Below are 14,580 nucleotides of genomic sequence, written 5' to 3'. Positions count from 1 at the left end.
TTAAAACCCGTATAAACACGTGTTTGTTACGATCCAGGCGTAAACCAAAAACACGTGGATTTCACGGGAAGTTTAACTGGAGTTTTACACGTGTTTTCTAAGGTTTCAAACACGAGTTTTTTTATGTTTTAAATACGTGTTTTTGAGGTTTTAGACTCGTGTTTTAAGAGGTTTTAAATTCGTGTTTTTTATAGTTTAAAACGGACTTATGGCATTAAATAAAGTTTCCAAACGGAAACTTTATTTAATGCCTTAAGTTAGTTCAGGCATAAGTTTTCCAAACTTATGCTTGAACAGCTGTTCAGCACGGTTAAATTATAAACCAAAAATACGTAGGTTTTGTTAGACACGTTTATAGCTTTAAACATGTAAACCTTTTTTTATATATACTACATTATATTTACGACAATTTTGTTGTTTTATTTTTGTTTTTTAAGGTAAATTATTTTACAATAATACTACGAAGAAAAAATAAACAAAGAAATAAAAAACCAAATCATTAAAAATAAGCTAATAAAAGACGTTTGGCACATGGTTACCATACATAATATTTAATTTCGATTGATCGCCTCTTACGTCATTATAAAATCTAAAATCGTATAACAATACGCTTTCGCATTTTTACAAACCATTCCAGTAGCATCGAATGTTCTTTTTAATTTTTCTTAAAAGTCGGGTCTCGAACTTTACTAATTCCTCAATTGAGGTAACCTGTTCAAATTTAATTTCATTTAAATCTTTATCTAAAAACTATTGCAGTAGCCCAAATTTCTTTTTATGTAATGGTGTGACACAATCATTTTATCATCCATGGATCATCCATGGGAAAGGTTTCGTTTGCATGCATCATCCATGGGAAAGGTTTCGTTTGTCTGATTTTTTGGTCGATCTGTATTGTTAATGGTTTTTGATGATTCGCCTTAATCTATTAAAAAAAAAAACAAGTTTTGTAATAAATAACAAAATAAATGATTATGTTAGTCTATTGTTTTGTATTGTACCTAAGTAAATGCACTATAAAAAATGCTGTTTGAAAAAACCAGAGTGATGATTCGATGGAAGAGTAAAACTGCTTTTTTCCTTATTAATCACGTTTGTTTGTGTATGTACATTTAAACGGAATCGACCCTTCATTCTTCTTTTCAAATTGTTTTTTAGAGCCACCTACTTCAACCTAAATAAGAGACGCCCTTAAAGAATTTATGAAACCCATTAAGAAACATAATTCATCAAATATACTATTGTACTTTTTAAATATTATAAACTTTTAAATTAAATGCAAATAATTTATTACTTTGGAAAGACCCAGAAGCCCGAGTATTCACAAGTATTTTCATTAGCATTTGTACCAGGATGTAAATCCTCTCTTAATTGACTTTTGCTTATAAATATAGAAGTCTTTAAAGGTTGATTCGAAACCATCTCATTTAGATTTTGTTGCTTGTTAAAGTGCAAATATCCTGTTTTAAGATAAATTAGACTAATATACACTCAAATATAGGTAATAAATATAAATATGTTATACATAATATTTAAAAAAACCAAATGCACACATGCCCCCTGTTCATTAATAGTCACCTACCTTAATCAACATTAATATTATTATCTTCATTAAGTTTCTGAAGTCTTCTATAAATATATTGTCTTCATCTAGATTATGTGATAACAGTAAAACTCCTAAAAGATAAAATTTGCAAAAACAAAATTTACCAGAAATATTAGTGTCATTTTAAATTTTTTGAAGTTAAAGATAAATAACTAGAGTTTCAATACAAGTATTTTCATTAACAGTTGTACCACCATTAATATTTTTCTCATTCTCTTTTTTGTTGAACATGTGAAAAACTTAGTAGTTGACTTTTAGTAGAATTAGTAAGATTATTTTAGTAAACTATAAGTAAGTAGAAGACTTATAGTAGAATCTTTTCAATTTATCTTTTGTTGCTTATTAAAACACACATATTCTGGTTTAAAAATGTTTTATATATATATATATATATATATATATATATATATATATATATATATATATATATATATATATATGTATATATATATATATATATATATATATATATATATATATATATATATATATATATATATATATATATACATACACACAAACAAAACAAAAAAAGTTCAATATGTGCTAATGCATATCACTAGCCATAGTCTGCTTGATAATAGACCCTTACCTTTATCAGCAAAAAAAATATCATTTCTGCAATCAGATAGACTATGCAAGAAATTTTCTAGCTGGTTTCGGCTCATGCCATATTTTTTATACTGCTGACTCATTTTTGTATCTTCTTAAACAATTAAAAATTAATTTAACATTTACATAACAATTTTCAAATATAAACAATTGATTTACAGATAAGTAAAGTTACTTACGGACAGTATTTTGCAACAAAGTATTACTAGATTTTGCTGTCAATATTGGTAGAGAAAGTTTATTTGATGAAGCATAGGTAGTATATTGGTGCATCCTCGTAGCTCGAAGACAAATTTAAACATACAGGAAATAAATTTCCAGCTAAAACTGATCGATATTTTTTCATATATTCTTTCCACTATGCTGAACTTGTTCTTTTCATTTTTGTTAAATAAATATCATTAATAGGATATCCTAAAGCATTTAGTTCACACACCTTTATAAAGGAACAACACTATTATTTTTCAAACATATATAAATAATAACAATACTAATAGTAAAAACAATAATACTATTAACACAAAAATGTATTATATATATATATATATATATATATATATATATATATATATATATATATATATATTTTCATCGCAGAAATACACACACATATACAGATACAAATACACACAAATATACATACGCCGAAATACACACACATATGTGTGTATATGAGTACATATTACGTATACATAACATATACATTTATTTATAAGTGTATGTATGTATGTATATATGTGTGTATATATATATAAATATATATATATATATATATATATATATATATATATATATATATATATATATACATACATACATATTATATAGACTTATACATACATACATATATACATAGGAATATATAAATAAACACATACATATTTTATATATGTATTATACAGACATATATAAAATATACATTGTATAAATTATATAGATACACAAGTGTGTATGTATATAGATACACATGTGTATATATATGTGTATATATATATATATATACACATATATATTTATATATATATATATATATATATATATATATATATATATATATATATATATATATATATATATATATATATATATATATATATATATATATATATATATATATATATATATATATATATATATATATATATATATATATATATATATATATATATACATGCTATTACTTAACAAAAACTGAATTTATTTAACATATAAATTTTCTCGACAAATGTTTTCCTGAAAGTTCTTGTTACACACTCTAAAACCTTCCGAATAATAAAAATGCAATAAATTTAAAAATCGCGTGCTTTTAGTAATGGTTTTACATTCGTTGCGAAAACTTTTGATAATTTAATACTCCATTTTTGTAACTAAAAAACCATCACTAAAAACTTAATATCCAAACTGGTTTTTTGGTAATATATAGTAGTTAATTTCACGGAATCAAAACCCTATTCTTGACACGTGTTATTCTTAGTGTTTTCGGGAGTTTTAAACACGCAACAGAAACCACGCGTAACTTTTAAACGAGTTGTGCCGTCTGGGAAGTTACAAGTAGATTAACAAAATGTTAAAAAACGAAATTTCAAAAAGTAAAGATAAGTATATTCTAAGAGGCCATAACCATAAACTAGTACGTCAGATGGTAAGAAACTGCGAGGAGCTGTATAACTTTTTTTCAAATAGAATTATCGCCCCATGGAATGCGCTTTCGCAAGAAGCAGTGAACGCTCAATCCATCAAAGCTTTCAAAAAAAACATAAGAAAGTAACTTTATAGATACAATTACTGCTTTGTCTGTAGCTTCTGTATCTCCATGTTCGTCAGCATAGGGGGCCTGGTGTAGCACCTCTTCATCAAATTATAAATAGATTATTGTATTTGTATTTGATCCATGAATAATAATAATAAAGAAAACAAAAAAAGTTAAACTAATTCCTAAAATGTAACCAAAAAGAAAAATAATGGTTTAAAGAAACCTACCACTCTTCAGATTTCACCTGGGAATCGCTTAAACTACAGTCATAATCACTAAACGACTTTTTAAACGAAGAATTACAAATTAATCGTTTTTTAAAAAACCACAAAAACGCAAGTTTAATTGACCAGACTGTGTTTAAAAATAAAAAAAATTTTTTTTTTTTTTTTTTTTTTTAATAAAATTTTTTTTTTTTTTTTTTTTTTTTTTTTTTATATGCTGTATATATATATATATATATATATATATATATATATATATATATATATATACATATATATATATATATATATATATATATATATAACATATGATATATATATATAACATATGATATATACATAAAATGTATGATATGTTAATAATATATCATATAGACTATAATAATCTAAATACTATATTATAGTATTTTTATTATTGTTATTATTATTATTATTATTATTATTTTTATATTTACAAACATATATATATATATATATATATATATATATATATATATATATATATATATATATATATATATATATATATATATATATATATATATATGTATATATATATATGTATATATATATGTATATGTATATATATATATGTATATATATATATATATATGTTTATATATATATAACATTGATAATATATATTTTACATTTATATAATATAAAATTAATATAGTCAAATATACCAACATGCATAGTAAAACAATTTAATCAAACTCTAAAAAACTACTTACTTAAACAAACTCTAAAACAAATTCAAGCAAATTCTTTATGCAATACACACTGATGAAATAAAAAAAAAAATCTATTTAATATTTATCACTAATGCATCGCAAATTAAGCAATGTGGTATCGTTAAATTGACAAACTCAAAACCTTATGAAATGGCAATAGATGGCCTAATCAATGACTCGTAAAGTCACGCATGCGTATTTGAGTTCTCAAAATGCAAAACGAACGGTGGAACTCGTAATATAGACGTTGAATTAACGTTGATGCAACATCGCGTTAAGTTGATCGTTTTCAACGAATTTTCAACGTTGATAAAATGTTGATTTTTGGTTATATGACGTCGCGACTAAAAATCAACCGTAAATCAACGTTGAAATAACGTCGTGTGTCCACTGGGTAAGCTATTATAAAGTATTGTTAGTATAAAATAAACAGCACTTACAAAATCACAGAATCAATTTTCATTTCATTTTACGTGTATATTTTGATATTTGGTAATTTACAGATCAACAGATATTAAGAAAACCTATATACAAAAGATTGCAGTGTTTAACAAACATAAGTTAAGATATTATATTACGCTTTTACAGAGCAATCCAGAAAAGTTTAGTTAAGCAATTAATTTCAATTAGGCTTTTCTGTCAATTTTTTACATTTAAAAATCGGGAAAATAAAAAATATTATTTTTTTATTTTTAGAAGAAAAATCATTTAGCTGTACAGTTAGTATTGATAAGATTGAGCATTTAAGAAAAGAGTACAAAACATTTTATTATTATTATTGTAAAATATTTATACAGGTAATATATCATAAAGTTTTAAACACTTCAATAAAAAACTGCTATCAATATCCGTCCAGTAGTTTTAGCAACAAAAAAAAAAATATTAAAAGTTAAAAGTATAAATTAAAATCATAAAGAATATAGAAAATAATTAAGCTATTTAATTCAGAGATCATTTTTAATCTTTGCCCTAATGTAAAAAAATGTTTTTAAAATCTCAAGTTTGACTTTTAGTAGATACAACAAGAGATTATTGTTTCTTGTCATTTTTGCAAAATTATTTATGAAGAAATGATTTTTAAAATATATGGATATATTATCAATTATAAAATTTCTTCCTAATTGTTTAGAACTTTCTAAAACTACATTTGTTGTGGATGAAATTTATTGTACTTCAATAACTTCTCCAAGCTTATTAGACGATTCTCCAAGCTTATTAGACAATCGATTTAATTTTGATTCATGTGCAAGTCTATGCTCTAAGTTAAATGAGGTAGTATCATTTGTTGATAAAAAATAGATGCCGCATTTGTTGTAAGCAAGAGTCTTGTCTTGGATAAAAGCCCTAAACAAAGCTTCAAAGTACTTCGTGAAACTTGGATAAACATTATGCTTTTGGATTTTGTTTTTAAGTTTTTGATAAACATTTCGGGTCAAATTTTGTGGAACCAATGTAAGAGAATTATTATAACAAATTGTTATTACTAATTCAGATTATGTTTAAATGTGATTTAAAAGTATATTAATATATATATATATATATAAAAAAGGCAGCGTATAACTATTTTTTAAATATATTTTGATATAATGATATATTAACAATATTTCTTACACCTATTGTGGTCAGCGTCATCAGGTAATGAAAAAAACGTTACAAAGTAACATAAAACCAACCGTTTAAAAAAGAAGACATTAAAAAGCGTAAAATATAAGAACCAATCAAATTATATAATAGTGACGTTAGTTAAAATTTTTAACCAGATCAAATGAAACTTGAATTTCATTAGGGTCTATCTTCCATTCTTTAGCATCGTTGACAAAACTAGTTGAATTAATTAGTCGAGTTGAATCTTTATTTAATATTGGTTGAATAATTTCTTAATAACAATTACTTTACCTCCCAATTTAAATAACATACTATGCAACAATAAAACAAAACTACCACCGAACTGGAATGCGGGTGTTTACGAACTTAAATGCTCATGCGGAAGTATATATATTGGTGAGACCAAAAAGAAAATTATTTCAAGAATTGTAGAACACCAAAGAGCCAGTAAAAATCAAAAATGGTCGAGTTCAGGAGCCACGGAACATTCTAAAACATGCTGTGGTACTTTTGATCGGCTGAATCCAAAAACCTTGGCTAGATAGGTATTGGGCAAACTGTTCTAAATAGAGATGACGGGGATAATGTGAAAACAAAAACTTGGGGACCAATTTTAACAAAAATTTAACTGACGTCACTATTATATTATTTGATTGGTCTTTATATTTTACGCTTTTTAATGTCTTCTTTTTTAAATGGTTGGTTTTATGTTATTTTGTAACGTTTTTTTCATTACCTGATGACGCTGACCACAATAGGTCAGCGAAATATCGTTAATATATCATTATATTAAAATATATTTAAAAAATAGTTATACGATGCTTTTTTTATTAAAATCAATTTATATACTTATCGTATAACAAGAAATGACTTTTAAAGAATATATATATATATATATATATATATATATATATATATATATATATATATATATATATATATATATATATATATATATATATATGTATATATATTATATATATATATATATATATATATATATATATATATATATATATATATATATATATATATATATATATATATATATATATATATATATATAATGCACTGAGGCATATTCTCCTTTAAAAAACCGAAAAAATGAAATAAGCTAAATTGCAAATATAGTGAAATAAGCTAAATTGCAAATATATACAAAAGAGAAACTACAAGTGAAGATGTCGTTAATAAATAAAGAATAAAAATAAAGAACGCGGATAGTCAAAGAAGACAATTAGTCTTTTCACAGAGAACCGCTGTTGAAGAAGTTTGAATAAAATAAATATAAACTTTTCATTTCTTGTGGTGTAACTACAACTGTCTTTTGAATTACTGACTCATCTGAACAGGAATAATAGTTTTCATTTCAATAAAAAAATTTCATAGTTTTCTAAATAAAACATCTTTTTCACTGAAATCCTAAATTGTCGAATATATAAAAATAGTTTTGTTCTGAGGTATTTCCCAAAACACTTCCAAATTGTTTAATTGTTTTATGAAATTAAGTTACAAAAGGTCGGAGCAATTACGATTCCGCCGAAAAAAATGCCAAATCACCGCCAAATCATGATTCACCTCCAATAATACATAACAAACATTTGAAGATACGCATCCATACACATGCATCCATTTATTGTTATTGTTATTATTTTTCAGTTCTTGTTTTTTATAAATTGCTCTTGACTTTTTTATAATTTTTTTTTTTTTTCTCAATGTTTTTGTAATTTATTATTATTATTTTTTTCATTTCTTTTTTTTTTTTTTTATGGTTTACTAATTTTTTTTTTTGTTACAATATTAAATATAATATTTAGAAGCTTTTTAACTGCATAATACAATGCTATCAATTAAACTTAAAATAAATAATATAATACAATGCTATCAATTAAAGTTAAAATAAATAATATAAGTCTATCGTATAAATAAAATTAAACACAAATAGGAGACCACCTGGTCTTTATATTACTTTTACATTCCAATATTAAATTATTTTTGAAGTATATACATTTCGTAATACAGTATTATAACTTATAATAAAAATATTAATAGTAGTAAATATTAATAGTCTACTAATATAAACTAATAGTGGTAATTATTAATAGTCTACTGATATAAACAAATTGAAACGCAGAATATCACCTGGATTTACATAAATTATCACTAAAAAATGCTACCGTATAACGAGAAAGAAAGTGAAAAAAAATTTCTCATATTTCAAATTTATATTGTATAAAAGTAAAATATAATTGTGTAAAAAAAAACTGGGTTGTATTTAAAACAATATAAGTATATTTTCAATTCAAAAAATTAATTCTTTTAGTTTTCTTTTGATCAAATAATAATTCTAGTCATAAAAAAACTTAAAATTTTTCAAAATTATTTGGTTCCATAAAAAAGCTCCACAAAAAAAAATGCAAGGTTTACCAAAGTTTGTTTGGAAAACTGGTTGTTTAATAAAATTATCATTTCTTAAAGGATATTTTTTTTTCTTTTAAAAAGATATAAATCAAAAAAAGAAGCTGGAGATAAATTGGTTTTACATTTAAACATAAAACAAAGGACATTAAAAACATTTAATTTATATGTATTAGGAATATTCATGCTAAATAAGAGAGGCCTTGAGTGAGTAAGACGACATTTAAAATTTATAAGACGTGCAATATGTCTCAGTTGATAATAAAGGGGCTTCAGTTTACTTTTATAGGTACTACCAAAAGCAATATTAGCGTAATAAATGTGACAGTGTATAAAATAGTAATATAGTTGATTCAATAAATGTTTATTTAAAACGCTTCTTGCTTTATATAAAACTCCAATACTTTATGCAATTTTGCTACGTAAATGTTAGCTGTGAATCTTCCACGATAGATTTTCATCTATAATATTACCTAGAAATTTCGTGAACCTTACTCTATTTATTTGAATGTTACCAATATAAAAAAGAGGCATATCACTTAAAAACAAATTTTTTTTAGAACTTGGATGGAAAAGTATTTATTTAGTTTTATCAATATTGAATGAAAGATTATTAGATTATTAGATTTGAACCAGTCAAAGATTTTTAATAGCTCAAAGTTTATCGATTTTATCATTAGATAGGAATAAGTTTGTATCATCTTGCTGATGATACAACATTAGTGTTGATTATTTTTGAGACTTCATAGAGATCATTAACATAAGTTGAAAATAATAAGGATCCTAGTATAAATCCTTGTCGGACTCCACTGGTTATATTTAAAAAATCATGTGAAAAAGATTCTTCTACGTGGATAAACTGTTTGCAATGTTTTAAATCACTTTTAATTATTTCAAACTTTTACGTAGCATTATAAGCTCTACCAGTGATACCATAAAATTCAAGTTTTTTAAATATTTCATGGTCAATAGTGTCAAAAGCCCTAGATAAGTCTATAAAGACGCCTAAAGTAAATTTTGACTTTTCAAAGGAATCAGTTATACTTTAAGTAAGATGAACTGTTGCATGTTCACTAGAGTTATTACTTTTGAAACCGTATTGATTCTTATAAAGTATATCATTAATACTAAGATGATTAGATATTTAGTTGAACAAAGTTCTTCCTAAAATTTTTGAAAAAACAGAGAGAACAGGTATTGGCCGATAAATGCTGACATTAGACGGTTCACCATCTCTAAATATAGGACCTTTTGGTTTCTTAGTTTTAAGCGTTTTAAAAGAACTTTCGAATACTAAAAAAGATACTTCGAATGTATTTAAACTAGAGATTAATGGAAACATGTGATCATTTATTGGATTTATCATATTTGGAATATTTTTAACTAAACTAGGCCCTACAGATATAAAATACTTATTTAATTCTTGTACAATTTATTTTTACAGTTTGTTTGTTTATTAAAAATTTATTTTAATCCTAAAAATAGTTTTAAACCTACAACAGCTAATACAGTTGGTTTAACAAAATCATGGGCTCAGGTTGAATTAGGGATAAAACATTTATTTCCTTATAGTAAAAAAGTCATTTTTAAATGTAAAGTATTAAATATATTTACAATTAAAATTAAATTATTAAAAAATAATAATAATAGTAATAATTACATTGCATCAAAAATTTAATTATATAATTATAAAGTTGATTTTAGAAGTGCGTAGTAAAAAGTAATTTATTTTTACAAATAAAAATAATTAACATAAGTAACTAACATAAAAAAGTTACTTAAAAGTTACTTATAAATGAAGATTATTTGCCAAAGTAAATCATAAAAATATTATCCAGATGTTACTAATATAAACAATTTTTATTTTTTAACTTTAATACATCTTAATATCGTTGCTTTTTTCATATGGTTTGTAAATGCTGGTGTAATCCTGCGATTGTTAAAAGATTAAGTTTTTTTATCACCGGAAAAGTTTTATCATTGCGATCAGTGACGGATCCAGGATTTTTTGGTGTTTGAGATAGCTAACTTCTAGACATTGAGCTAACTCCAAACATTTTTATGTTATTACTTATGTCAAATAATGATGCTTTGGAAAATATTGCGATGATTGGAGGCTGGGAACGAAAAGCTCTTTAATTTCACTCCCCCTTCCCCCAACCCAAAGGTGAGAGACACCATGTTAATAAAATATTTTTTGTGCTATTCTCAACTAGACTTATATTCATTGATAAATTTTTAGTTTCATAGTATTATCTCTCAGCGTTCAAAAATTATAACCATATAAAATTTGTAACCCCCTCAAATTGAGAGGAGTCACAAATGAAAAATGTTTTGTCCTAATAAAAATTAGGACAGAACAATTCTCAAAATCTAATACTTCTTTTAAATACAAATGAATATTGATGGCTAGATGTAGTCAAGGCCGGCGTGAAGAGTATATGTAGGAGGAGGATAGGACGATGACATACCTCCATTCAATAAATCAGTCGGTAATTTGGGACCTTATTTTAGATATGTTCATTTGTCAAAATAGGATTTGTATATATACCTCACGTCAGCAAATTGGTAGATTAGAGGCCTCTTTTTTTTTTTGTTGGTTTCATGAAAGTTTCATATGGGTTTCAGTTTTATTTTGTAAGAATTTTTAGTACCATTCTCATCTATATCACAAAAAGCTATAAGCGATGTAACTCCGCTTTATACATCTTATATTGTTATTACGATAATGGTCTATTTGCGCGTTGTTTTACATAATAAATAGTAAGAAAACTTCTCAATTTCATTTGCAATATTGAAGGTAAGTTTCTACATTTCATTTCTGCACAAAATTTATTTTGCTTCAAAAGTTCATTTTTAATATTATTTCCAAAAACTGCCAACATTATTTTCCATATATATGTAACTTTCCATATATATTTAACTTAATTCCAGTTTTCTTGTTTTCACAAAATACACCATACGTGTAGATTAGCGATTTTGTTGAAAACTTGTTAGTTCATTTTCATCTCTCTATTTTTTATCAAGTATAAAAACTCAATTTTTATTAAATAGAAATCTGGCGCACAGCGGTATCAGTATAGAAATCTGGCGCACAGCGGTATCAGTATAGAAATCTGGCGCACAGCGGTATCAGTAAAATAAAAGTTGTGTTAAGTTTTGCTCGTTTCATCTGTTGTTTTTTTTCCCCATACAGCTTTTTGTTTAAAAAAAACCATTTTTATATTTGGAACTAAAATTTTTAGTAGTTTGTATATATATATATACAAACTACTATATTATATATATATATATATATATATATATATATATATATATATATATATATATATATATATATATATATATATATATATATATATATATATATATATATATATATATAACACGCTATGAAAGTTATCATAAACTCTGGAGAGTTATTTTACGCTGTAGTTGTATTACTATGCCAAAACGCTAGACAAAAAAGTTAGTTTAAAAAAATGGCAGAAAAAATTTTTTAAACATTTTTAATAAAAGGGATACCATAACACAGGCCAACAAAAAAAAAATTTTTTTCTGGTGCTTAGCAAACAATTTGTTTTTTGTATTTTTTGTAAAAAAAAGTTTTAAAAATGTTATTCATTTGTAATAAAAATAAGTATTTTTTGTATTATTGCTGAATATCATTCTGTTGAAATTTTTTTAAGAGTCTTTATCATTTTTTCACATATTTTTTTTTTCAATAAATTTTAAGAAAAAATATTTATGTTTTCTATAATCTCTATGAAAATACGCTTCTTTTGAGACCCAGGTTGACATACTTTTGAATAACTTTTTTTTCGACAATATCAGGGACTTTACCCTAAATACTTAAGATTTGAACCTAAATAACTTTACAACTTGAGCTGATGGTAAAAAAAGAGTTGCATATTTGAAATCAATATGAGAAATGCTATACAAAAAACAAATTGTTTGCTCGGCACCAGAAAAATTTTTTTTTTTGTTGACCTGTGTAATAGTTTCGAAAAAAAATGTAATAAAAATGTATAAATAAAGAAAAAAGTTAATCCTTTTTTTCCCAATTAATGAAATTAAAAAAAATAAGTAACAATGACATTCAATTTTTTCAAAAAACGATTGCGAATCGGCGCGTTTATTTTTAATTGCACATCTATTTGGAAGCAGCAAAAATTAAGCATTACTTAAAATTGAAAGAAAGATAAAACAGGGTTTGATTTTTGAATTTAAAGTTTGTGTTGTCAAATGGCAACATTGGAAAGACAAGGTTAAATTAATTTCATACTCTATAAATATCTCACTTTTTATCATATTGCAATTGCAAAAATTTTAATTGATTCTAAACTAAAATTTTTAAGAACAACTAAACAAATTAATAAAGCTAGCAAAAACTATGTAATATTTTCATGTGTCTGTGATAAGACCAAAGAAAGGCCGCATCCACATATTTGTTCCGGTAGATAAAAAAATGCATAAGCGAAATAATCACGTTACAGAAAAAAGCGTCTACTCTTAGCACAACAATAAAAAAATAATTAAATATTTATTATAGAAATTCACTTTTAACACAATAACAACATACTTATTATATAATTTCAATATTAACACGCATCCGGCACATGCAAGGTATAAAAATCTTTTTACCTTGCTTGTGTTTTGTCAACTTTTCTAGATATAAAAATCGCTCCTAAGATTATCGTATTTAAGTCAAATAAATTTTGGAAACAAACAACATTATCCTAAATTGTTGCTGTTTTTCTCTCCGAAGCAGAATATTTTTAATACATATGAACAGCCCCTTAGAATAACCTTATATATTCGTTTTGCAAATTTGTCCGAGTCCTAATTTCTATACTGTTTTTATGATTTCGATTATATCAAAATATTTCGATGCAAATTAAAGAGATTCGATAGTGAAATATTACTTCGGTACCGTTTTTAAAATTTTGATAGCATAAAAATTTTTCGATACAAATTATAGAGGTTCGAAAGTAATAAAATGTTTCGATGCCATTTATAGAATTTCGATAACATAAAAATATTTCGATACAAATTATAGAGTTTCGAAAATGAAAAATTTTTTCGGTAAATTTTCGATAATGTAAATATATTACGATACAATTTTCAATGTTTCGAAAGCGAAAAATAATTTCGGAGCTGTTTTTAGGATTTCGACAATTAAAAAATGTATCGATAGAATATCGTGAATTTCGTAAAGAGAAATTCATTTCGGTTCAAAATTAAGTAATTAGAAATCATTTCAAACTTACCGAAACAAAAAAAAAGTTTCGAAAAGTTTTTTTAATCGAAAATTTAACTTTTGCAAAAGTGAACAACCCAAATATTTATCGAGAAAAAAATAGGGAAATGATCGGAAATGTCACTTTTCATTACCATTTTTAAGCGATTCATTAAAAATATCGTTTGTTGGCTACTGACATTATTACTGACTAATTGACATTGACATTGTCAATTAAAGTAGCCAACACACAGTGGGCCAGAATTCACTTTTACTGGACAAAATTTATAACTAATTTGATATTAGGGCTATATTGACTAAAATTAGGATGAGTAATAATATGATGTCTGTGCTTCTTATGAAGGTATTATTTTTTAATTCGTTGCTAT

The 14,580-nt window shown here is 24.5% G+C and overlaps 1 protein-coding gene across 5 annotated transcripts; it reads right to left on the bottom strand.

The window, feature by feature from the left end:
- Positions 1-409: 409 nt before the first annotated feature.
- Positions 410-2,666, bottom strand: LOC136077982 (uncharacterized). Of its 5 annotated transcripts, none has more exons than XM_065792491.1 (6): positions 2,398-2,666; positions 2,199-2,312; positions 1,583-1,677; positions 1,295-1,460; positions 1,002-1,174; positions 410-925 (listed from the first exon to the last, which is right to left on the bottom strand). In XM_065792491.1, the coding sequence occupies exons 1-4, from the start codon at positions 2,489-2,491 to the stop codon at positions 1,428-1,430; spliced, it is 336 nt and encodes a 111-aa protein (XP_065648563.1). In that variant the 5' UTR covers positions 2,492-2,666; the 3' UTR covers positions 410-925; positions 1,002-1,174; positions 1,295-1,427. The 5 variants fall into 5 exon arrangements, 4 of the variants coding, with proteins under 4 accessions (XP_065648563.1, XP_065648564.1, XP_065648560.1 ...); XM_065792492.1 differs by having other exon boundaries at positions 2,199-2,309; XR_010637425.1 differs by lacking the exon at positions 2,199-2,312.
- Between the last annotated feature and the right edge of the window lie 11,914 nt (positions 2,667-14,580).

Source organism: Hydra vulgaris, chromosome 03, assembly GCF_038396675.1.
Source record: "Hydra vulgaris chromosome 03, alternate assembly HydraT2T_AEP".
Classification (NCBI taxonomy): domain Eukaryota; kingdom Metazoa; phylum Cnidaria; class Hydrozoa; order Anthoathecata; family Hydridae; genus Hydra; species Hydra vulgaris.
The sequence above is the reverse complement of the archived record's forward strand: the minus strand, read 5'-3'. Positions and strand labels throughout refer to the sequence as shown.